Raw genomic sequence first — 26286 nt, forward strand, 5'->3', positions numbered from 1 at the left:
CTTATGTCTTATTTCAAGTCTTAAACGAGTTTTTAGCTTCAAACAAGCGTTGAGCCTAAAGTGAGCCTTATGCCTTAGTTCAATTTATATTCTTAGATGAGTTTCTGGCTTTAAACATGCCTTGAGCCTTAAAAGTCTTAGTTCAGTCTTAAGTCTTAGACGAATATTTAGCTTCAAACAAGCCTTGAGCTTTAAGTGAGCCTTGAGCCTCAAGCGAACCATATGTCTAAGTTCAGTTTAAAGTTTTAAACGAGTTTTTATCTTCAAACAAGCATTGAGCCTAAAGTGAGCCTTGAGTCTTAAGCGAGCCTTATGCCTTAGTTCTGTCTTACGCCTTAGACGAGTTCTTAGTTTTAAGTGAGCCTTGAGCCTCAAGCGAGCCTTATTTCATGTCCAGTCTTAAGTTTAAGACAAGTTTTTAGCTTCAAGCGAGCCTTGAGGTAGCATACACAGTGAAGTGTTTAAATTCGAATTGGTGATTTTTATCCACTCTCCTCTATCTACAACTAATTATAAATATCAAATAATTTTAATTTTCAAAAATGTTCGTCTATTCCTTCTATTCTTTCTAATAGCTGCGAAAAAACGAACATGCTATCCTCTCCGTAGACCTCTTTTGGAATGTGAAACTTTACCAAAAACAAAAAGTAGTACAATTTCTTTACAAAGTGCCAGACAAGTTGAACCTTTCGTGGTGGATTTTGTTGCAATGGCGGATCTTAGGATGAATTGTCTTAATTACGAGGTAACCCAATTAAAAGAAAAACTTACACTGCAGACGGACAACATAAACACTTTAGATATTCAGGTATGAAAATGAAAATGTTCAATTTCACACTGGCATGCTGTTTTGGATTCTTCTTCTCTTTGGTTGAAAATTGAAGGTGCATGAAATACTTTCGTCTTTCTTATTTCTTGGTGTAGGCACATACTTTATTTTTTATTGACATATTTGCTTATTTGTCATAATACTTTAAGGTGAGATTCGTAACATAAATTGAGGCTTCGAATCTTAAAAGGGCACATAGACCATTTAAAATCAATGCTGCATGTGTTGTTTTAAGATCTGGAGTTATTCACTATTGGGATACAAAAGTTTCAAAATTTATTTTTTCTGTAGCATTAAAGTCGGTTTATTTGACAAAAATTTTTTATTATAAATGTTAATAGTTACTGATTTTATTGATTGTTTCCTATACTTCCAGTATTTGACTCTCTTTTGGAATATCTATTATGTAAAACTAGTTTGAAACTTGTAGACACTGGAATGGTTATTTTACTACTTGATGATTAACAATGTATTTATAATTACATACATATTTCTTTATGTAAAATTTATTTCTCTAATTTTATGCATAATGATTTTTAATTCATTAACTATTTTAAAAATAAATGCTCCGTGTTCGTTGTTTTTAATACTGAAAATTTGATCTAAGCATGCAACTTTTGCCGAGGATTGATGACCTAAATACCTAAAATAAACTTTTATACAATCCTTTATAGTATTACTATGATATTCTATTAAATAGTATCGTTTAATAGCTGGCGTTAAAAGAAAAAGAAATATCACGCTTGAGGAGAATGCTCGAAGGCGGCCGTCCCTATAACGCAGTTGCCAAGGAATGCTCCTGTAATAAATTTGAAAAAACACACAATTCACAAGAGTGCCGTGAAATTGAAAATTGTGATTTAAAAATTATATTGAAGGCTAAAACAGATTTAGAATATCAACTGAAAGGTTTGACATACACAATAATTTTTGAAGATATTCTACTTCTACTTCTACTTACTTAAACTTTGTACACCTTTACTTTTAGTACTTATATTCAGTTTGAATTCTATTTTTATAATAATTTTTAGAAGCATTAAATAAACAACATGAAGCAATGTCTCAGGCGCTAAAGTTAGCCGAAAGAAATGAAGAATTAGAAAAAGAATTAAGAGACATTGATCACATTGCATTGTCTGTTGAAGCTGATTGCAATACAGCAGTTAAAGAAAATAACCGAAGAGTTTGTAGATTGCAGGTAAACATCCAAAAGTATTTTATAACCTAATATATCTATTAGTCAAGTTAAACTTTTTCATTACCGAACGATTTTTTTTGGTTTGGAAATTATTCTAACAGGAACGTTTAAACGAAGTTATGACTCAAGTCCATGCACTGGAATGTGAATTAGCAGAAGAAAGACGAAAGGTACAAGAATTGAAAAGTGATTTAGGCGCTAGTCGTCTTGAAAAATTAGATATTCAACAGACACTCGAATTCACTTTAGAGGAGAAAAAGAATTTAACAGATCGGATTAATCAACTCACTGCTATGGGTATTTATTATTTTTTTCAAGATTGTATATTAGAGAACATGTTAATAATCTTTTGCCGAAAATTTTTTTATTTGGTAATATAAACACTAGTTTGCACCAGAAAAAATCGCAATACCTTGGTACAGAATAGTGGATAGAAAAAAATTTATTATGCTCTCAAGAGCTTAAATCTTAATTTTTCTAATTTGAATCTATAATTATTTTCAGCAACAAGAAATGAAAAATCGAAAGAATATATTTTCAATCAGGGGGAGGAAATTGTAAAAAGCAGAAATAGGGAAATTTCTAATGATGTGCAAAGGATTCTTTATGAAAAGGAGTCTAGTATTGTTAGTGTAAGTTTTGTAATTTATAGATTATATTGATAGAAGTAATACAAAATTATCTATACATAAATATAAAATGAAACTTAAATGTAAATTTAGGTAAAGTAAAGCTGAATGTAAATTGACAATAAATTTTTAGTTACAGAATAAATTAATTAATTTAGAAGCAGAACGTGATTACTTTAGAGAGGAATACAATAAATGTCGAGACAAGTGCAGTAAAGAATCCAGAAATGAAAGCGTAAGAAAATATAGTTAAATTATTTTTATTTAATCTCATTGGGGTGTTCTGCTAAAAACAACACCGCGATGAAAAACAACCTTCCAGTAGTTTATTTATCAAAAAGTAATGATAAAAGAAAGACTTCTGTACTTATTATCACTGTAAATCATTTTTACATTGTTTAGGTGACGCTGGAACGATTACAACGTGAAAGAGATTTGGCTAAAGGAGATGTTGAACGTCTAGTCGAAGAGCGTGATGCTTTACGCGAACGATTGAAGGTAAAGTTTTAACTAATTTCTAAAATAAAAATAACTGCTTGTTGCTTTGATATTCAAACACTGTTGTTTAGTTTTTAACTGATTGGGATAAGTCCAACAAGAATTCATAAATTAGGACATTTACCTTAATGGATGCCATTACACATTAAATTTATATTTAAGATCAACTCACAATCACATTAAAATTTAGTGCCTCACTTTCATTAACAAATGTAAAATTGATAACATGCATAATAAATAAATATTTCGAGTCTGGTGGAACTTTGTGTTTGTGAATTTTATGGGCTTAGATGGCAACAGAGTCGCATTCCTCTGTGCAACAAAGGTTAAGGGAAAATCTTCACGATGTTGAGAAACGATTAAAATATATTGAATGTGAAAGACAAGAACTTATAACATCACAGGGTACCAAACGCTCTACAATAAATGGTCTCGAGGATCAGCTCGAAGACTTCAGGGAAGAACTCAAAAGAACTAAACAGGAGTTGGCGGAACAGAGAACACAATATTTCCAATTAAGGTTTGTTTTAATATCTACTTTGTATTTACTAATTTGGAGTACCTACATAAACACAGAAGTTCTAAATGCTGAAAACGTATAGCCAAAAATCGAAGATGTAATTAAATTACATATTTAAAGATTAAAGATTTGATTTAAAGTTTAAATTGAACTTAAAAGATGATAGGTTTGCAATTTAGGAACATACCGTTGATAAATGTGGTTGACCCTAAAAAGTGTTGTATCCTTAGTTTCTAAGTGATGAAATACTAGTTGTATCTTCTATTATTTTCAATGAAGATCTAATCTGATGAATATGAAAATTTTTGTCTTCTGACACGCAGAGCGTTGCAAGATCAAACGGATCAAGCCCTCGGTGATGTGCAGGGTCAACTCTCGCAATCAGAGACTGAACTAACAAAGGCTATTGATCGCAATCGAAATATGGAACAGCAACAAATCGATCTTACCAATCAAGTCAAGGACTTGAAGCAAGAAATTAATACTTTGCACACCAGCATGGCACAAATAGATCACGAGAAAGACCAGTTACTAGTAAGATTTCTGATTGATTACATCTTTTTTTACCTATAGACACTTTGTACAATTTTTCAACTTTATTCAATACTTTCTCTAAATTTAAAAGAACTCAAAGTAATTTATAGAATTTGGTAAATATTTCGAAATTACCAAATCAGTTTTTCTTTATTTGCTTCAATGAAACACTTGTATGATAAGGTGAATTAAAAATTGATAAATTACAATCAATAACGTAAAACACTTTTTAACAATTTTAAATACATACCCTTAGGTGGCCGCGATTTGTTATTTTAAATTGTGACCGAATTTCCCTTTCGAAATAAAAATCAAATAAAAATTTAAAGATCTTGAAAACTTATTTAAATATTCGTTACTTTTGACAAATTTTTACAATAGTTAACTTTTACCGTTACAGATGGTACTTGATGAGAAGACGGAAAAAATTGCTTCTTTAGAACGGGAGTTACAATCCAAAGAGCAACAGATGCTAAATGCAGAGCAACAACTTCGTGATTTACAGCACAAAAATCAGTAAGTTACTAAATCATTTATATTTTTTTTTGGTTATCTTAGTTTTTAAAATTTTATTATTTCTTCATTTAATTAACTGAAAAATGCGTTTTCTACATTTATGAATTTTTTTTTTGAGTTATCAAACTAGCGTTAAAAATGATAAGTGAGAAGGGAAACAAGCAAAAGTTTTGAATTAAAAAAGTCATAGTCAATTGGCATAGATTTCAAAACTATTTAATTTTTTCTCGACATCTTTTACATTAATATATACAAGACATAATGTAAAAATTAATCTCTTTTCACAAAATAAATGTGAAATGCGTCCGATGCTATTTACAATAATATACAAATATTTTTTTCTCAATTTGCCTAAGTATTTTATGAAAATTTATTTTTAGAATCTTAAGGTTTTGTTTAAAAATTCTTAATTTTTCTGCTATTAAAATTTTTATTAAGTATAATCAGTCGAAGTAGAAAAATACGCTTTAGACTTGGATTTAAAAAAAAAATTATAGGCTATATTGAACTGTAAAATATTCTAGCTTGTCAAGAAAAGGTAAGTTACATTGAATTTTTATTATTAGGAAATAAAATATTTAGGACCAATTACTGAAATCAACAGTTCTTAATTTAAATGATTTTTAGTGAATTTTACTTAATCAGTAGGTGTATTAAAACATAAAAAATACCTACTAAAGTGTCGGAGAAATTACTGATGCAAATTCAGTCCGTAACGTTTGAACATTTGGCACGATTTTATTTTATAGTAGTGGAATATCAAATTTTGTATCCTCATTTAAAATTATATATATCTGAGTATTATTGTGAATTCTCCATTGATATTCCACAACTATTATAATTTCTTTTCTTATTTATTAAAATCCAATAGATCTCACTCGGGCATTTAAAAATCTAGCAAGACTAACTGCAGGTGGTTGGCAACCACCTGGAGAAATAAGATTATTGTTTTCAACATCAGTGGTTTCATTTTCACTGATTCTTGTATATCCGGGTTGACACTCACATCTCGCTTTGGGAATTTTATCCTTTTGCCAAAAATCACCTTTTGGAATTCGTTGAGCAACAAGCCATTCGCCTTCGGTGCAAGGACCCTGAGTATAAAGTTTGTAGCAAGTATTATTAAGAAGTGCTGTGCCGGGGAAATCTTCACAATTTAATGTCGTATCCTCTGAGCATTTCCCAGTGTTTTTGAGATCATTGGTACAACCACAAACACCTCGGTAACTTATCCCATCAATGGATGGTCTTGTACTGTAATCATAAAGTACGATTTGCTCACTTGGACACGGTCCTCTTGATCCTATTTTGTAGCACGTCTTTTCCTGGGGAAAATAAAGTCTCCCACGTCTGTAATTAGGAAAATTAAAAATTGATAAATTTACAGTAATTTTATTTGCATATCATGAGAATATCGGGGAAAGAGAAAACAGTTTTTAAACAAAATATCGACTTTTTTCGGCTTGACTGGATGAAACCCCTTAAGAAATAGCGGTCGACAAGTAAAGAAATTAAATCTCGAAATAAGTACGTACTAAAATTTTTGGAATAGCTTACCTACAAGGTAGGGGGACACACGTTGTCGAATTCACTAACATATCTCCACTTTGGCATGGTCCTCGAGTATATTCCCTGTAGCAAAATCCATTCTTATAAGGTACATGACCTGGCTTACAATGACATGTAGCTTGAAGAGGTTTATCATAAATTTCAGTTTCAATTTTCTGATCGACGACAAAGTGTTGACCAATCTTACACGGTCCTATTGTGCCTAAAATTATGAATAGAATTAAAGGGGAAAAGTTTGTAAATTAGTACACTTTTGGTTTACGACCCAGTTTCATTTATCCACATCATCAATTTGTTTATAATGTTGCGAATAAGTTAATAAGAAAAACACACCTAACGGATAACACATTTTTGTTGGTGCATGATAATGAGGTAGATTAGAATGACATCCGCAATGACCTCCAGGTAAAAATAGTTCACCTGGTTCAGAGCAAGGCCCCTGAGTATAGTGTTCGAAACATCCTCCTCTTTCGGCTGGCCAGTAAAATCTACTTAATTCACCTTGCTGTGAACATGAACAGACAGCCAGACCATCTTGACCAATTACCAAAAGTTCTCCCTTTGGACATGGTCCCCTTGTCAATTTTGTATAACATGTTTCATCTTTGGGCCAGTAGATGTTACCTTTTTCTGAACAGGTCTCTGGCTCTCGGCAGACGCCCCATCTTTTCCTTGAACTAAATATATTTCAAGAAAATAAATAAGTAATTTGCTTGTAAACGAATCCTTTATTAGAGGAATAGAAAGAAAACTAAAACGAAGTTGAAAGTATTACTAGGCTCATCAAGCAGCAGAAATTGATTTTCAAAAGATTGTCAACTTAGGAATTTAACAGGTTTTTGAAGAGTGCATTCTCTTAGTTCAGTTTTAAATTCCGAAGTTGACAAAGTTAAATTCTAGAAATGCTTTGTCAGTTTCTGATGCTCTGCGGAAGTAATGGGGATGAAACCCTAATTCTGTAAATGAAACACGAGTAAAATTATTAAATTCATTAAACCGCATACAACAGTCAGCACTTAACAATTATGCTGCAGTTAAATTAAATTTCTGGTAACTTATAAAAATTTTTTGACAGATATCTTTATACGAGTAAGAAATTAGTAATTCTACCATAATTACTTAGTTTCTGGTACTGGAGCGAAAAATTGACCAGCGGGACAAGAAGCTCTAGTGAAAATTGGATGACAGAGCTTATCTCTGGCTGATTGAGCAGTTCCTGGCGGGCATCTGCATTCCGCTATGGTTCCTCCTCCTTCAGCAGAAGGTCCTAACTCCATTGTTTTCGGGCATGGTGCTCCAATCTAAAAATATTACGAAAAATTCGAATAAGCTTCCACCAATAATAATTACAGTTTTCATAATTCCTTTCCCCATGATGAGGATTTTTAAAAAACATCTTAACTCTATTCAACAACTCAGTCACATTTTCTTGCCTGAAATATTGTGTAGCATTTTCCATCTAATGGCCAAAAGAGAAGTTGCCAACCTCTTGGCTGTGCTGCACAAGGATTATTAGATGGATTTGCCCAAGGCGGAGGAACTATGGCCGCTCTGGCACTGACCAATAATAACAGACCAAAAATTATGCCCTGAGATATCTGCATAGCCCTGAAATAAAGAATTTGTTAATTAAAACTGTGTTGTATAAAACAGTCAATTCTTGGCAGCTTGGTGAAATTTCATATAACTATCAATATTGATCGTGGGTCTTTCAAGTTTTCCCCAATTATAATATTGCAACAACAGGGTTGTCACGTTTTTGTTTATTTCAAATTCCCTGACTTTTCCAGGTTTTCCAGGTTAAAAAACGGAATTTTTCCAGGTTTTTAAAACTACATTTATATTTAACAAAATTTTTAATTCAAGCCATTTTGAAATTAAACATCTTATAAAAAATTTTTATAAAACATGAAAATATCGATAACTCCGAGTCTTCGACTCGGAGCAATCGATATCTTCATCTTTTATAATAATTAAAAATGCCCGACTTATAAAATCATTATTTTATATTATAAGAATATTGTTACTGTAACTTATTCAAAATTACTTTCATCATTTTAATTCAATTATTGTTTTTCAAAATTGTTATCTAAAATTCTTCTTTAAATTAATTATTATTAATTATTATTAATAATTTTTAAAACATTTCTTTCAACATTTTCAAATCCTTTTGTTTACAATTCAATTTTACGAAATTTCATCGATTATTCAGAAATTCTTCAATCAAATATTAGAAAATAAAAACTTTAAATAACTTAAAAAAATTCAATTGAACTTTTTCAAAAAAAATTAAATCTACACAAGTTTCAGTTAAAAGTATGAAAAATTCAAACATTCAAAGATCAAAATTTAATTATCTAGAATTTTAACTGAAATTCATATTTGAATCAATTATAATTAGAAAATTCTACGACAATTCAATTATTTAAATACAAAAATAAGTAATTTATTGAATAATTTAATGTTTCTTAAAATTCAAGTCCCATAAAGAATCGTTATCAACAAATTTTCAAATAATTGAATTCTATCAACGAATTTTAATAAAATTTTTAAGAATAATTACATTTTTCGAGAAATTCGATTAAAATTGTATTAAAAATAATTGAAATTCAGCAATGAGTTTTATTATTAGTGAAAATAATTGAATTCCTAAGAAAAATTTTATTACTTTTGAACAATATTTAATTTTTGGGAAGAATATTATTACTCTTCAAAATAATTGAATTTTTGCAATAATTTCTAACTTTTACAAAATTGAATTTTTTTCGAGTTTGAACTAAACATCTTCCATAAATTTATTATTTTTAATAATTTTTGAAAAAGTTCTTTAATGTTTATAAAAATAATTGAATCTCTGTGAAAATAAATTGAATATTTTCTGAAAATAATGGAATTATTGCAAAGAAATTTATAAAAAATTTGTAAATAATTGAATTGCTGTAAAATATTTGTTATTTATAAAAATAATAAAAAGTTTGCTTAGAATTTTATCAAATAATGTTTAAAATAATTCTTTTCTTTTGGAAAATTTGATTAAAATAGTAGATATTGAAAATCATTGAATAGAGGAGAATTTTTGAAAAAATAATTTAATTTGTTAAAAAAAATTTCATTAAATTGTTTGAAAATAATTGAATTTCGGAGAAAAATTTTAATATTTATAAAACATAATTGAAATTTTGACAATAATTTTTTCAATTAATTTTTAAGTAATTATTAAAAATAATAAATTTATCGAGGAATTTTTGTTAAAAACAATAAAAAAAATTTTAATTTTGGAGAAGTTTCAAAATAATTGCAAAAATTCAATTATTTGAAAAAAATAATAAAATTCTTCGCAGAAATTCAATAATTTTCAAAAATTTTAATAAAATTCTTGGCAAAATTTCAATTATTTGCAAAAATTTTCCTAAATTCAATTATATACAATATCTATTATTTTAATAAAATTTTCCACAAGAATTCAATTATTTAAGAAAATTTTTAATAAAATTCTACGCAAACGTTTAATTATTTTCATAAATAAAAAAACAAAATTTCACATAAATTCTATTATTTACAAATTTTTTTATAAATTTCTTCGCAATAATTTCATTATTTTCATAAATAATCAAACTCATCGCAGAATTTCAATTATTTTTTAGTATAATTTCAATCAAATGCCACGAAAAATGTAATTATTTTTAAAAAATTTATTAAAATTCGTCGAAAGAATTTAATTATTTAAAAGTTTGTTGATAATATTTTATGAGAATTCAATATTAGGAAACATTCAATTATTCAATATAAATTCTTTATTTTTTTATTTAAAGAATTGAATTCTAGTAGAATTTTCTGATAAAAATTAATTTAAAAATGGATTTCAGTTAAAATTTTCGATTATAATTGAATATTAAAAGCATAATAGTGTGAATTTTTAGAAATAATTGAATTTTGAAAAATTTTTAAATTGAAATCTTTGAAAATCTGAATTTTTCATATTTTTAACTAACAATTCTGTAGAATTAATTTTTTCAAAAAGTTTAATTGAAATTATTTGAAGCTTTTATTTTCAAATATATATTTAATTGAAGAATTTCTGAATAATCGATGAAATTTCGTAAAATTGAATTGTAAACAAATACATTTGAAAATTCTCAGAATTTTTAAAAAAATTATTGTAAATAATTGATTTAAAGAAAAAATTTTAGTTAAAAAATTTAGAAAATATTAATTGATTTGAAATGATGAAAATAATTTTGAAGAAGTTACAGTAAAAATATTTTTTATAGTAAAAAATAATGATCTTATCACTCGATTATCTTTAATGATTATAAATTGTTGAATTTCAAAAAGATTTGAATTTGAATGTTTTGAAAATCTTAATTCCTGTGGAAAAATAATGATTAAATATTTTTTTTTAAAAACAGTTATTGTCGTTTTCGAATAATTTTACAGTTAAAGAAATTCGTAAATAAATGTAATAGAACATTTTTTTGAGTATCTAATCATTTTTATACTAAATCGCAGAATATTCTTTATAAAAAAGTCAAAATTTTGTCTTGAAATCAAGGAAAAGTCAAGGAAATTATATATGCAAGTTGTATAAACAAATAAATTTAACAATAAAGTAACAAGTTTAAAAGAATTTTGTATTTTTTAATTTTTATTCCTCATCCATAATTAATTAATTAATAATAATAATAATAATAATAATAATAATAATAATATTAATAAACAATTAATTCATAATCCATGACCCCAATAACTTTAAAGTGAATAAGGTTCAACAAAATTAATTAAGAATTGTTGAAGCTAGTTACAATAATTTTAAAACTCAATCATTTTTTGATTTTTGGCAATGATTAAAAACTGAAAATTATTATTATTGAGAAAATTGTCTATTCTATTTGTAATGCGGAAAAGATAATTTAAATAGTTGTGAACGAAACCATAATATAGGTGAGCGAATGTAACTTGCACTTCAATGGTTTTTTTTATAAGTTAGGTACTTCCGATGAGAAAACTGAAATAGAATGGAATTAAAAAAACTAATTTCATTTAATTACGGAAATCCTCGCTCTTATTTTGTACTCCATGTTTAGAATAAAAATAAATTTCTATTTCGTTTAATTTCTTTGAAGAAAAATGAAAGAATTGAAATCCGATTTTCTCGATACAAATCTGTGATGATGATCAATATTACGTTATTAAAAAATTATCCACGTTAACTTTTATTGTTAGAATTTTCTGAAGTAAATTTACAAAATAAATCTTTTGAAATCAAACTATAAAGGAATTAAATTGTATTGAAAGAAATTTTAATCTATTTTCTACAGAAGAATTAGATTTTACTTTTTTTTTTAATTATCGCACTGAAAAGACTGTAAACCACTTCCACTTTTCGAACAGAAAATTTGTAGTCTCTCTCTGTTTATAGAAAAAAAATTAATTTTACTTTGAATTCATCTCTTATGAAATTAAAAATTGGTCTGTATTATTCTTCATTTGGCGAAAGTTTTTGAAATTAGAAAATTCACTAATTTTATTCCATTATTTATTTTGTAATAATACAAGTTGAATTTCAAAATAGAAAAAGTAGAAAAAAGGGTGCTGAAAATTAGAAGTTTTTTGTAAAATATAAAGAATGCCAATTTTATTCTTTTCTTTTTTTAATTAATTTAAAGATGTGAAGTTTCAAAAGTGTTAATGTTACTTAATTAATTACAGGCTCAAAAAATAAGACTAAAACGTCTGAAAAATTTGAGTCAAATAATAAATGAATTATCTGGAATTATGTAGGAACATTTAGATTGTGATAAAGTGAGTAAATGACATTACTTTCACTATTTCACTATGGCAATGGCATTGCCCCTAATGTTGATGTGCATTCGAAATTAAGATTGACTTCATACATGGGAATACCAAAAATAAATTTTCTCTTTTTTATTATCATTTTTTAAAGAAGTGAAATCTTTTTAATAATTTGAATAATCAATCATTTAACAATAGTTGCTCTATTTATTAGAGCATTGTTCACTTTTCTATAAATAGTTAAATTTCGAAATAAATGGAACATGTAAAAATATTTTTAAATTGCATTTTTACTATTAGATTTTTATACATAAGGGTTTTTATAATAGTAAAAATTTGATGTTAATATTAAAAATACTATTTTCCTCTGAAAGGAAATTACAATGATATACGTACGTGTCTACTTCTTTGAAGAATAAAATCGGTGAAAACAAATTTTTTTAAAACATGAAATACAAAAAAATTATGATAAAATTATTATTTGAAATTAGCTGGAAAAATAAACAAATAAATTTCCAAATAAAAAATTGAACAACTATCAATTTTATTTTATGTCCGCATCTAATGTCTATATGCGACGCGCTTCTAAGAAAGGTATCGAAGAAGCAAACGAATTGTCAATTTTAGGTTATGTTTGTGTTAAATTTATCTTGATTAAAAGTTTATTTGTAATGCTATAAATTTGAAACCAGTTTTTTTTCAATTTTTTTATTGTAATGAAGATTTGAACATCAATAATTTGTAATAACAATTGACTCTTTTTCTGTATTTTTACTCTAAAAATTACAAACATAACCTCAAATTTTTTGCTACTTAGGTTTCTTGGGAGCGCATTACATGTTAATAAATATCTACCACATTAGTCATAACCGATAAGAAACACGACAAAGCAAATATGCTTTCATGTACAATCTTAATTAAGCATTTTAAATTTTAAATTCCAACACAACTTTGAGATAGAATTGTCTTGTAATTAATAGAATTTTTACGTCATGAAACACATCAATTTACATAAATGGGGGAAAAATCCTAATTTTTTATTCGTTTTAATTTTTAAAGATTTTTTTTATTACTAAAACGTATTGAAAACCAATCATTATTACATATTTTCATAAAGGGTGATTTCAAGCATCACAGTACCTTTTTTCTTCAAAAAAGGTGAAAAGGAGAATTTTTTTCCTCAAAAAGGGAATAAAAAATTTATTTGTTTATACAACTTGCATATATAATTTCCATGACTTTTTCTTGATTTCAAGACAAAATTTTGACTTTTTCCCTAAAGAATATTCTGCGATTCAGTCTAAAAATTATTAGATACTCAAAAAAATGTTCTTTTACATTTATTTACGAATTTCTTTAACTGCAAAATTATTCGAAAACAACAATAACTGTTTATAAAAAAAATATTTAATCATTATTATTTTTCCATAGGAATTAAGATTTTCAAAACATTCAAATTCAAATCTTTTTCAAATTCAACAATTTATAATCATTAAAGATAATCGAGTGATAAGATCATTATTTTTTACTATAAAAAATATTTTTACTGTAACTTCTTCAAAATTATTTTCATCATTTCAAATCAATTAATATTTTCTAAATTATTTAACTAAAATTTTTCTTTAAATCAATTATATACAATAATTTTTTTAAAAATTCTGAGAATTTTCAAATGTATTTGTTTACAATTCAATTTTACGAAATTTCATCGATTATTCAGAAATTCTTCAATTAAATATTAAAAACTTGAAATAATTTCAATTAAACTTTTTGAAAAAATTAATTCTACAGAATTGTTAGTCAAAAATATGAAAAATTCAGATTTTCAAAGATTTCAATTTGAAACTTTTTCAAAATTCAATTATTTCTAAAAATTCATACTATAATGCTTTTAATATTCAATTATAATCGTAAGTTTTAACTGAAATCCATTTTTAAATTAATTTTTATCAGAAAATTCTACTAGAATTCAATTATTTAAATAAAAAAAAAGAATTTATATTTCGAATAATTGAATGTTTCTTAATATTGAATTCTCATAAAAAATTTTATCAACAAATTTTTAAATAATTTAATTCTTTTGACAAATTTTAATAAATTTTTTTAACATAATTACATTTTTCGTGGCATTTGATTAAAATTTTACTAAAAATAATTTTAATTATGCTATGAGTTTGATTATTTATGAAAATAATGGAATTATTGCAAAGAAAATTATAAAAATTTGTAAATAATAGAATTCTTGTGAAAATTTTTTTTATATATGAAAATAATTAAACGTTTGCGTAGAAGTTTATTTAAATTTTTCTTAAATAATTGAATTCTTGTGGAAAATTTTATTAAAATGGTAGATATTGTATATAATTGAATTTAGGAAAAATTTTGCAAATAATTGAAATTTTGCAAAGAATTTTATTAAAATTTTCGAAAATAATTGAATTTCTGCGAAGAATTTTATTATTTTTTAAAATAATTGAATTTTTGCAATTATTTGAAACTTCTCCAAAATAAAATTTTTTTTTAGTGTTTTTAACTAAAATTCCTCGATAAATTTATTATTTTTAATAATTTATTAAATATATATATATATACCTATATTAAAAAATTTAACTAATTTTAGAATTATTTAAATTTTGAAAATTTTTGCAAAAATGTAAGTTCTTTTGAATTTTTAATAAAATTCATTCAAAATTGAAATTTTATAAAATTTGAAGCTAAAATCTTTTCAAGTTAATCTATTTATGAAAGTTGTAAACGATACTATTTTAAAGTTTAATTAATTTTGAAATGTATAAATAAAATTATTCATTAAATAATTTCTAAGTTATAATTTTATGATAGTTTTTCAAGAATTAAGTTATTTAAAAAGAAATTATTGTCAGAAATGGAAAAAATTGAAGGTTTTATATACTAGAATTTTTGTTTTTTCTAGAAAAAACTATTAATAATAATATTTTAATTATTTGAATGTTAATTAATTATTTTTCCAAAGGTCTGCATTCTGTTGAATGAATCACCTTATAATTTATAAAATTCTTTATACGATATCTATATTATTTAAATGATTAACATAAAAAAACATAATTATATTATGTTGTGGTGTTAATAATCTAAATCAGATATAAAACGCACTGAATTCTATAACTTTGAGTCTAAATTTTATGATTACACTTTGAAAAAGATTTCAGAAAAAGAAAAACTTGTTTATTTTTTATTAGAAAAAGGTGAAAAGGGGGACAAATCAGCAAAAAAGGGGAAAAGGTGACAAATCGTGAAAAAAGGTGAAAAAGGGGATAAAATTGAAATAAGGGGACAAAAGGGGAAAAGAAGAGCAACTGTGATGCCTGTGATTTTTATGTTCCGGATGTTTTAGAGAAAAATGTTAATAACAAAAGTTGTTAGGTTCAAAAAAATTTCTCAGATTAATACAATAATAGAATTTTTTTTTTATCTTAAGATTGTATTTAATATTTTTCTCTAAAACGCTTTCCTTTCAAGATATTTTGGGGGTCCGGACTCCGGAACATAAAAATCACCCTGTATAATTGATAAGTTCTTTAAAAATTTTAGAATTTGACGAACTATTTAAAAAAAGTAAATTTTATAAAGTAGCGCATAAATAAAAACTTCCTCTCCATACATGAGCATATTTATTTGCTTACAATTAGGAAGCAAAATGTTAATGTAATAAGCAACTTGTTTTGTTAAAAACAAGCTACACTAAAATATTTTTTAAAAATTCGTTTACTTTTTGTTTATAGAAGTAAAATGTAGAAAGTGTCAACTAAGAAAAGGATATACAATAAAAAATGTAAGCCTAAAGAAATCTATGTACTTTTAACAACAGTCCTATATTAAAAACCAAAATATAACTGTATATTTCTAAAGTACAAAAACATTTTGAGAAAGATTTTTCAGTGAACTTTCATGGCCTATTTATAGCTCTACTTTTATTTAATCTTTAACAATTCGATCAGGAATTTAGAGACAGGACCTTGCCTTGTGGTACGAAGGTCATTGCGCAAGTGAAAGTATAAAAAATGTTTATTTATGAATTTAAGTGTATTCCAGCACAGAAAAGAAGTCTTTTAAGTTAATACAATTAAATAACAATTTTTTAATCATAATAATTATTATTTTTAATTTTTTCCCAATTTTTATTTCTCTTATAAAGAATTCCAAGTAAGACGGATTTAAATTTTTATCCATTATTTTTATTTTCATCCATTACTTTTATTTTTATCGATTCTATTTTTATTTTTATTCATTTTTATCTCAGTGCAGTATAAATAATATTTTTTATGCTAAAAACAATTTTCTCTAAAAATCACGATTTTCTGTTTCGAAATCGATAAATAAAACTTTGTAATATGGAAAAATGTAGTTTATCCTTTATAATTGTATACTGCATTTATAAACTAAATAAGTATCTTTGTCTACCTGTGAAATTTAATGACAATATTCTCATGTGACATTTGGATAGTATTTTACTTGTAAATGTTGAGTTCATAAAATTAGTTGAAAAAGTGAGAGCTCGCGCACCTCGGAATAACATTAAAATATAATTTTGCGTGATTTACGCTATACTTGAAACTAGTAAAAATTTCCTTCTCCACAATGTTCGTTACACAATTAATTAATTGTAGGTTTTTTAGCTTTAGTCGCTCATTACATCAGAACTTTCACGTTATTCTCGACACTTTTTATCATGTCTTTGCATACATTAGAATATTTTGTCCATTAAAGATAAAAGAGATCATGTTTTTGCTTCACATTTATTTTTTTTTTTAACTTTAACCCAATGCTATTATTTTTCTTCAGAAACTGGTACATATGCATTAATAAACAAAATTGGATGCAATAACATTGTTACGTTCAAACAAGATAGTGTTTTTACTTTTTTTAAATACTTCTAAACGAATTTAAATATTTCTTTAAGAATTGTTAAGACAAAAATTATTATTATTAGAGATGTGCAAAAAGCTCGAAAAGTCGAGCCGAGCCGAGCCGAAATTTTTTCGGGCCGAGCCGAGCCGAGCCCGAGCCGGCTCGATGTATCGAGTACTCGATTAAATTCGAGCACTCGAGTGAATTCGAGTACTCGAATTTTTCGAGTACTCGAATGGATTCGAGCTTTTGACTTACTAAAAAAACTATTAATAAGTAAAAAATTTCGAATTTTTTTGAATTACTGAATCAATATTTCTATTTGCTAAATATAATAAATGCGAAAATTCTATGAATTTTCTCTAGAACTCGAATTTACTCAGAGCTCGAAAAAATTCGAGTACTCGAATTCCCTCGAGTGCTCGAAAAATTCGAGTACTCGAATTAACTCGAGTACTCGAAACTATTCGAGCTTTTTACACAGCTCGGCTCGGCTCGAACTCGGCTCGAGCTCGAACTGATTAGGCTCGGCTCGGCTCGGCCCGAAAAATGAAAAGCTCGAAAAAGCTCGCTCGAGCCTCGAGCCTCGAGCTTTTTGCACAACTCTAATTATTATTATTATTTTATTACCTATAATAATAAGAATAATAATCTATGTTAATAATCGTTGCATTCCCGTAATTTGTTCGCAGCTCGAGTCGTAGTTTTAATTTAGTTGTTTTTGCTTGCTTTTTGTTGCCTAATATTTTAGATAATAATTTTTCGTTTTGCTTCGTTTTGCAAAATGTTTAAAATTTTGTTATTTCGTAATTAAAATATATTAAAATTTGTTATTAGGATAAAAAATTTAATTCTTAATTGTGAACAATTTTCATTAATACATTAGTTTAAAATTTAAGAATTTTAATCCACGAGTTATTAGCAGGGTTGCCACGCTTTTGCTCATTTCAAATTCCCTGACTTTTCCAGATTTTCCAGGTTGAAAAACGGAATTTTTCCAGGTTTTTAAAACTACATTTATATATTAAACAAAATTTTTAATTCAAACCTTTTTGAAATTAAACATTTTATAAAAAAATTGTTATAAAACATGAAAATATCGATAACACCGAGTCTTCGACTCGGAGTCATCGATATCTTCATGTTTTATAATAATTAAAAATGACAGACTGATAAAATTATTCTTTTATATTATAAGAATATTGTTACTGTAACTTATTCAAAATTACTTTCATCATTTTCATTCAATTATTGTTTTCCAAAATTTTTAACTACAATTCTTGTTTAAATTAATTATTATTAATTATTATTAATAATTTTTAAAACATTTCTTTCAACATTTTCAAATCCTTTTGTTTACAATTCAATTTTACGAAATTTCATCGATTATTCGGAAATTCTTCAATCAAATATTAGAAAATAAAAACTTTAAATAACTTAAAAAAATTCAAATGAACTTTTTCAAAAAAATTAAATCTACACAAGTTTCAGTTAAAAGTATGAAAAATTCAAACATTCAAAGATCAAAATTCAATTATCTATAATTTTAACTGAAATTCATATTTGAATTAATTATAATTAGAAAATTCTACGACAATTGAATTATTTAAATACAAAAATAAGTAATTTATTGAATAATTCAATGTTTCTTAAAATTCAATTCCCATAAAGAATCGTTATCAACAAATTTTCAAATAATTGAATTCTATCAACGAATTTTAATAAAGTTTTTAAGAATAATTACATTTTTCGAGAAATTCGATTAAAATTGTATTAAAAATAATTGAAATTCAGCAATAAGTTTTATTATTTGTGAAAATAATTGAATCCCTAAGAAGAATTTTATTACTTTTGAACAATATTTAATTTTTGCGAAGAATATTATTATTCTTGAAAATAATTGAATTTTTGCAATAATTTCTAACTTTTACAAAATTAAATTTTTTTCGTGTTTTTAACTAAACATCTTCCATAAATTTATTATTTTTAATAATTTTTGAAAAAGATCTTTAATATTTATAAAAATAATTGAATCTCTGTGAAAATAAATTGAATATTTTTGAAAATAATGGAATTATTGCAAAGAAATTTATAAAAAATTGATAAATAATTGAATTGCTGTGAAATATTTGTTATTTATATAAAAATAATAAACGGTTTGCTTAGAATTTTATCAAAAAAATTTTAAAATAATTCTTTTCTTTTGAAAAATGTTATTAAAATAGTAGATATTGAAAATCATTGAATGGAGGAGAATTTTTGAAAAAAAATTGAATTTATTAAAAAGAATTTCATTAAAATTTTTGAAAATAATTGAATTTTGGAGAAAAATTTTAATATTTATAAAGATAATTGAAATTTTGACGATAATTTTTTCAAACTTTTGCGACCATAATTAAATTTTTGCGAAGAATTTTATTACTTTTGAAAATAATTGAATTCTTCAGATGAATTTTATTAAAATTTCTTTTTAAATAATTGAATTCTTTTGTGAAATTTGATTAAAATAGTAGATGTTGAAAATAATTGAATTTTTATAAATTATAGAAATTAATGAAATTTCTACGAAGAATTTTATTAAAATTATTTTGAAAATAAATTGAATTGTTAAGGAGAATTTCATTAAAATTTTTGAAAATAATTGAATTCTTTCAAGAAATTTAATTAAAAATGTATTGACAATATAATATCTGAATTCTAATAAATAAATTATAGGAAGGCTTTTTAAAATAATTGAATTTCTTTGATGAATTTTAATAAAATTTTTACGAATAATTACATTTTTTGAGAAATTCCATTAAAATTGTATTAAAAATAATTGAAATTCTGCGATGAGTTATATTATTTATAAAAATAATTGTAAAGTTTTTTGGGGAATAAGCTAAAAAACATGATTTCTAATTTCAATAAAAGTTATGATTTTAAGATAGGAGATTTTTTCAATATGACAAATTCTTATAATAGTTTTTTTATTTTGTGAAAACTAAACGTGAGTTTTTTCTTAAAATTCTATATTTGAATATTACAAGTACGCCGTTTGTATATGAATTCTAATAATTTATATGTACTTATCGATATACATACTTTTGCTTTCTCTCAAAGCAATGATTTCTTAGAGTGATTTTTTTAATTTAAAAATTTATTAGAAACCTTAATTTGTTTAACATTTAATAATTTGATAATAAATAATTTAATAAATATATGGACAAAGTTTTTTATACAATGTTTTGAAAGTAGAATAGAATATTTTTGGCTTAGTTTAAAACTAAAAATAATTTTAATGTTTACAAAAATAAAAAAAATGTTATGAAAGAAAAATGGAATGATGATTAATATTGCATTGTGGAACTTTATCCGGATATTGTATTTTTTTATTTTTAATTTTTATTTTTATTTTACAAGTGTAAAATAGAAATGATGGAATTTAATTTTCTTTTCCTTTCTCGCCTGAGAGTCTTTCCGTAAATAATTGATTATTCTTGGGAAGAATCGCGTGATCCTTGACACGCAGAATATTACGAGCGACTTATGTAACTCAATAACAATTTTTGAAAGGCACTCGTTCACAGGCACGCGATCAAAGAAAAGAATACAGTTACAACTGAAGAAAGTGGTCTTAAATTAATATCTGATGCACCAATACCACAAAAGTCATACAAATATATAACAACAATAATGTGAACTATGATCTTTAAATATTATTCAGCTTCAAAACATTTCTACATTTTATAAAAATGTTACATCATTTCACATTCATACTATTACTTTATACATTTAAAAAATAAAAATTTCAAATTATTCAACGATCTAGAATATTATAAAGAGCATCAGCAGATTTATTTATATTAAAATGTGAAATATATTTATTCAATCCTACATGTTGTAGTTTGTAATATAATGTAATTTAATTTCAAGAGAGTACAAAAGGTGTTTTGAAAATACCTTGGAGAAGTGATTTTAAAAAAATCTAGATGAGAGATTACAGAATTTAGATAAAAGAAAATGAAGTATAGTGAAAGGAAGTGATTGGGAGGAAGAATGGAAAATAAGCTATGCATGCATGGTTACTCTCGAAGTTGATGAATGAGGAGGAGATAAGGATGAGAAAAGCTCATTCGGTGATCTGTTGGGAATTTTAAACAATAAAATGTCAAGTAAAGAAACCATGAATTGATATACTAGTCATGTGGAAGAATGAAGTAGAGATGAACTTTGAGGGGCATATGTCAGGCTTCGCACTCGATAATAATTACTTTTAAAAACGTAGCAAAAAGTTGCTTTAAAACTAAAAAAAGTAGTAAAAAGTAGCTATCGAAAAATTAAATTTGCCAATTAAAAAAAAAACTCGATTGAATCGATTCACAAAAATTTGATTCAGTATTTCCTACTTTTGGAAAATAATTTAAATAATTAAATTTTTATGTTAAATATTTAAATATTATTATACAGTTTTACAAAAATCAAAATATTCAAAGACAAACCATTTAAAAATCTTTTGAAATTTAATTATTTCTAGAAAATCCTTTTTTTATAACGCTTCAAATATTAAATTTTTATCTAAAATTTTTTCTTACATTCATTTTCAATTCAATTCTTGTTAAAAAATTCTAGGACGATTAAATTATTTAAATACAAAAGTAAATAATTGACTGAATAATATTGATTATTTCATAAAATTAAATGTTTATTAAAGTATTTTATCAAAATTTAAAAAAAATAATTGCATTCTTTGAGGAATTTATTTAAAATGTTTCGAAAAATTGAATGAAAATTGTATTCTAAATAATTGTAAATTTGTGAAAATGTTATTATTTGTGAAAATAATTGGAGTTTTTGCAAAGAATTTTATTACATTTTTTCAAAATAATTGAATTCTTTTGTAAAAATTTTATTAAAATAAGTAGTTGAAATTAATTTAAAATAATATGAAAATAATTGAATCGTTTCAAAGAATTTTATTCAAATTTTCGATAATAATTTATTTATTTCAATTATTAGCGAACTTAAAATAGTGTAAATTCTATAATTTTAACTGAAGTTCATTTTTAAATAAATTCTTGTTAAAAAGTTGTACGAAAATTCAATTATTTTAATACAAAAATAAATAATGGTTTGAATAATTCATTATTTCTTAAAATTTAATTTCTTATAGTATTTTATCAAAATTTTAAAAAATAATTTTAAAAAAAATTTTAAGAATAATTGAAAAAAAATTTTTTAAGAATAATTGCATTTTTTGAGTGAATTTATTTTAAATTTTCAAAAAATTAATTGAAAATTGTATTTCAAATAAATTGAAATCTTATTCATGAAAATAATTCAATAGTTGCTAGGAATATTATTAAAATTTTCAAAAATAATTGAATTCCTGAAAAGAATTTTATTAATTTCGAAAATATAATTAAATTATTGCGAAAAATTTTATTAAAGTGTTTAAAGAATTGGATTTTTGTGAAAAATGTTGTTATTTTTGAAAATAATTGAATTCATTAGAAGAATTTTATAAATATTGTTTTAAATAATTAATTTTTTCGAAATATAATAAATATTATGAAAATTATATTTTAAATAATTGAATTCTTGTGGAAAACTTTTATTTGTGAAAATAATAGAATTTTTCGATTAAATAATTTAAAATAGTATGAAAAATAATTGAAATTCTTCGATAAGTTTTATTAATTATAAAGATAATTGAATTTTTGCTTAGAATTTTATCAATTTTTTTTTTAAATTAAATTTCCATGAAAAATGTTATTATTAGTAAAAGTAATTGAATTATTGTGAAGAATTGTATAAAAATTTTGTTAAATAATTGATTTTTCGAAATCTTTTTATTAATTGAATTCCTATGGAAATTTGATTATTTATGAAAATAATTGAATTTTGGATGAATTTTATCAATTTTTATTTTAAATAATTGAATTGTTTTAGTAAAATTTTATGAAGATAATTGATATTGAAAATAATTGAATTTCAGCGAAGAATTTCATTATTTAGGAAAATAATTATTGAATTTTTGCCAAAACAAAATTCTTAAAATTTTGGAAAATAATTGAATCATTTCAAAGAATTTTATTCAAATTTTCGAAAAGAATTTGTTTATTTCAATTATTATCGGACTTAAAGTAATCTAAATTCTAAAATTTTAACTGAAATTAATTTTTAAATAAATTCTCGTTAAAAAGTTGTACGAAAATTCAATTATTTAAATACAAAAATAAATAATGGTTTGAATAATTCATTATTTCTTAAAATTTAATTTCTTAGTATTTTATCAAAATTTAAAAAAATAATTGAAAATTTTTTTTTTAAGAATAATTGCATTTTTTAGTGAATTTATTTTAAATTTTCATAAAAATGAATGAAAATTGTATTTTAAATAATTGGAAAACTGTAAAAATGTAATTATTTATGAAAATAATTGAAGTTTTTGTAAAGAATTTTATTAAATTTCTTTTAAAATAATGTAAAAAAAAAGTTGAATTCATCGAGCTTTTTGATTAGCAAATTCAATACTTTTAAAATAAAATTTTCATTTTTGATATATCAATTGACTCTAAAAATGTCTTGGTTTAAAGCTTGACATTTGAAAATTATGCTCGCAATCGATTCCATATATGAAATTCAGTGTATTGACCTCAATGTTTCTTTCAATAAATTTCAATACAAAATTTCTTCAATGTATCGAATATTTAAAGAGATTTTTAATTTTAGTACAGTCTCACCGGCATTGGAATTTATAAATACTTAGTAATTTTAGTATGCCATATGTCACATGGTAATCTTCCACTGATAGTGGTCTTTCTTGTATATATTCTCAGTTCAGAAACTTTCGGAAATTATGAAGCTCATAATTCAAAATTGTTCCTGTAAAGTTTCATACAGACATTTTGCGAAAGTTTTTGATTAAGTTTCAAGTGACAAAATTAAGGTAAATTGAGAAAATTAAAAATTTTTTTTGTCCGCCATATTGGATCCGCCATTTTGAATTTTTGAAAACTAACATCAAATTTGTAATCAGCGACCTCAAAAATCTCCGAGTAACAAAATTTAGACGATTTAAAAAACATTTTGGTATTTTGAAAAGTAGTGACCAATTTTTCAAATTTTACTTCATATTTGACGCCATATGTGGTCCGCCATCTTGAAATTCTATTCATAAAAGCATAGGTTGAAATTACTCAAAGAATTTTCTTGTTTTGGGCGTTAATTGGTTAAAATTCAATATGGCGTCTGTCAAAATAAAAAATTTATCATATTTGCCTGAAAATGGTTACTCAGGGGATTTCGAGGGCGCTGATTACGAATCTGATGTTAATTTTTCAAAATTCAAAATGGTGGATCCAATATGGCGGCTGTTAAAAATTAAAAATCCATCGCATTAGGCTAAAAATGTTTACTTATAGGTTTTCGGAAACGCCGATTACTTATCTATGTTATTTTTGCAAAAGTCAATGTCAAAACCTAATTATATTAGTATGCAGAATACTATTAAAAAAGAATGATTCTTTTAAAAATAAAAAAATTTAAGCTAAGTTTTTTTTTAATATTAAAGAACGAATCGTTGATGTTGAATCAAAACGCATAAATTTAGCGAGTTTATTACCAGAGAAATTGATTGTAATTTTTTTTTTGTCCTACCTGCACGAAAAGTATGTCATTTCGGGCACTTAAAGTGGGCGCAAAGTAACTTATTCTCGCCCGGGGCCAGGGAAGCGGTCGCAAAAGTTCTTTTACGCCCGCTGACGTCACACAAGCGGGCGCAAAAGTACTTTTGCGCCCGCTTCATCTAGCCCGAGCGGGCGCAAAAGTACTTTTACGCCCGCTTGCTGTACTTTTGCGCCCGCTTCGCTCGTGCCCTCGATGCCATACTTTTCATGCAGTTAGGACAAAAAATTATGTTCGCAACATGGGCGCAAAGGAGATTACGACTTTGGCGAGATTTCGGGACCTCAGGGACACTTTCGCACCCTCGGTCCCTTCATCTCGCCATCGCCGCAATCACCTATTTTGCGCCCTTGATACGATAATAACTATTCTTTGTTGTTTTTTTTTAATTGAGACTGAAGATGTAAAAAAAATTTTGAATTCAAGTCCACAGAATGTTTTTTTTTGTCATTGAGTTGTGAATAGCTCATCGTAATTGTATAAAAATATACCAGTACTTAATTAACCGTAAAAATGAAGCTTTATTTTCATGTTCAATGACCTGGGTCACTGTCTCTAAAAATGCTGTAAGAGTAGTTCGTTGTCGCAACAGATGTATACCGTAGATTAAAGTCTTCAAAATATAAAATACTTTTAATTTTCAACAACGATTTAAATCTTTTCTTATAAGAATTAAATTAAAATTACAAAGGAAATATTAAAATTTTAGAGTCAAACTAACTTCCTTTCCAATATTTATTCCAGAAGTAAAAATGTTTTTTAACAATAAATTACAATTCTCCTTGAAAAAAATATTATTTTATTGTATAAACTGATGGGAACAAATAAAAAAATTTAGTCAATGAAAATTTAATGAAATTGGCAAAATGGTTTTACTTTTTTTTTTCTAGAATAATTATAAAAAATTAGGAAAAAGAATAAATAAAATAATAACTTACGGTAAATAGATTTTAAAAAAATTGTAATCCAATTTGAAGAAGTATTATTACATCACTAAAGTTTCACTGAATTGTTTTAAAAAATTTGATTTTCACTTGTGCACGTGGTGCATTATTCACAATAAGAATTGAACATTATCAAAAAAGATCTTGTCTTAGCGGGTCTCGCACGAAGACTGAATAAACTTAGGAAACCGCACTGGTTTCAAGCATCAAGTAACGAGTATCGCACCGCCATGTGCGACTATAGTGCACGACGGTTGACTATTACCTAACTCTGTCCCTGAGACTGAAAATCTCACCGGTCAATCTTATTATATGAATACAAAAATGTATCGCCCTATTCAATCGATTTCATTACAGTCTTCATTCATTAGAAAATTAAAATCTCAATTTTTACAGTTATCATAAAGGGAATTTTAAAGAATTACATTTTTTCTTATTTCTTTAATAAGAATTTTTCATTATTTCTTTTGTTTACTTTATTTATTTCAATTTTTAGATTATTATTATTATTATTAATATTATCATTATTAAAGGGTAGAGGGTCCCAAGGTGGCCACGATAAAATTATAATGTTAATTAATATGCTTAATCAATGTGTTATATATAATTTTTTAAACTTTTAAAAAATGTCATCCTGGCCCTAAGGTGGCCACCATGCGTTTTCATGTAAAATCACTTTTGAATTTTTTAACGATGTAATA

The 26286-nt window shown here is 25.0% G+C and overlaps 2 protein-coding genes across 3 annotated transcripts in view; one reads left to right on the top strand and one right to left on the bottom strand.

The window, feature by feature from the left end:
- LOC122505869 (centrosomal protein of 135 kDa) overlaps window positions 1-26286 on the top strand; it is a 78020-nt gene that overhangs the window by 7713 nt on the left and 44021 nt on the right. Inside the window, exons 3-12 of one of the 2 annotated variants that reach the window (XM_043617736.1) lie at window positions 576-808; window positions 1543-1738; window positions 1861-2027; window positions 2129-2324; window positions 2532-2659; window positions 2790-2891; window positions 3059-3154; window positions 3445-3674; window positions 3998-4208; window positions 4609-4724. In XM_043617736.1, coding sequence (XP_043473671.1) covers window positions 576-808; window positions 1543-1738; window positions 1861-2027; window positions 2129-2324; window positions 2532-2659; window positions 2790-2891; window positions 3059-3154; window positions 3445-3674; window positions 3998-4208; window positions 4609-4724 — 1675 coding nt within the window. The remainder of the gene's footprint in view (window positions 1-575; window positions 809-1542; window positions 1739-1860; window positions 2028-2128; window positions 2325-2531; window positions 2660-2789; window positions 2892-3058; window positions 3155-3444; window positions 3675-3997; window positions 4209-4608; window positions 4725-26286) is intronic. The other variant, XM_043617737.1, reaches the window with a different exon arrangement.
- Window positions 4925-25821, bottom strand: LOC122505870. The gene is made up of 6 exons (XM_043617738.1): window positions 25580-25821; window positions 7727-7901; window positions 7413-7594; window positions 6627-6970; window positions 6282-6495; window positions 4925-6074 (listed from the first exon to the last, which is right to left on the bottom strand). Exons 2-6 carry the CDS (start codon window positions 7895-7897, stop codon window positions 5582-5584), a joined length of 1404 nt encoding a protein of 467 aa, XP_043473673.1. The 5' UTR covers window positions 7898-7901; window positions 25580-25821; the 3' UTR covers window positions 4925-5581.

Source organism: Leptopilina heterotoma, unplaced genomic scaffold (assembly GCF_015476425.1).
Source record: "Leptopilina heterotoma isolate Lh14 unplaced genomic scaffold, ASM1547642v1 Lhet_38, whole genome shotgun sequence".
In the NCBI taxonomy this organism is placed as follows: domain Eukaryota; kingdom Metazoa; phylum Arthropoda; class Insecta; order Hymenoptera; family Figitidae; genus Leptopilina; species Leptopilina heterotoma.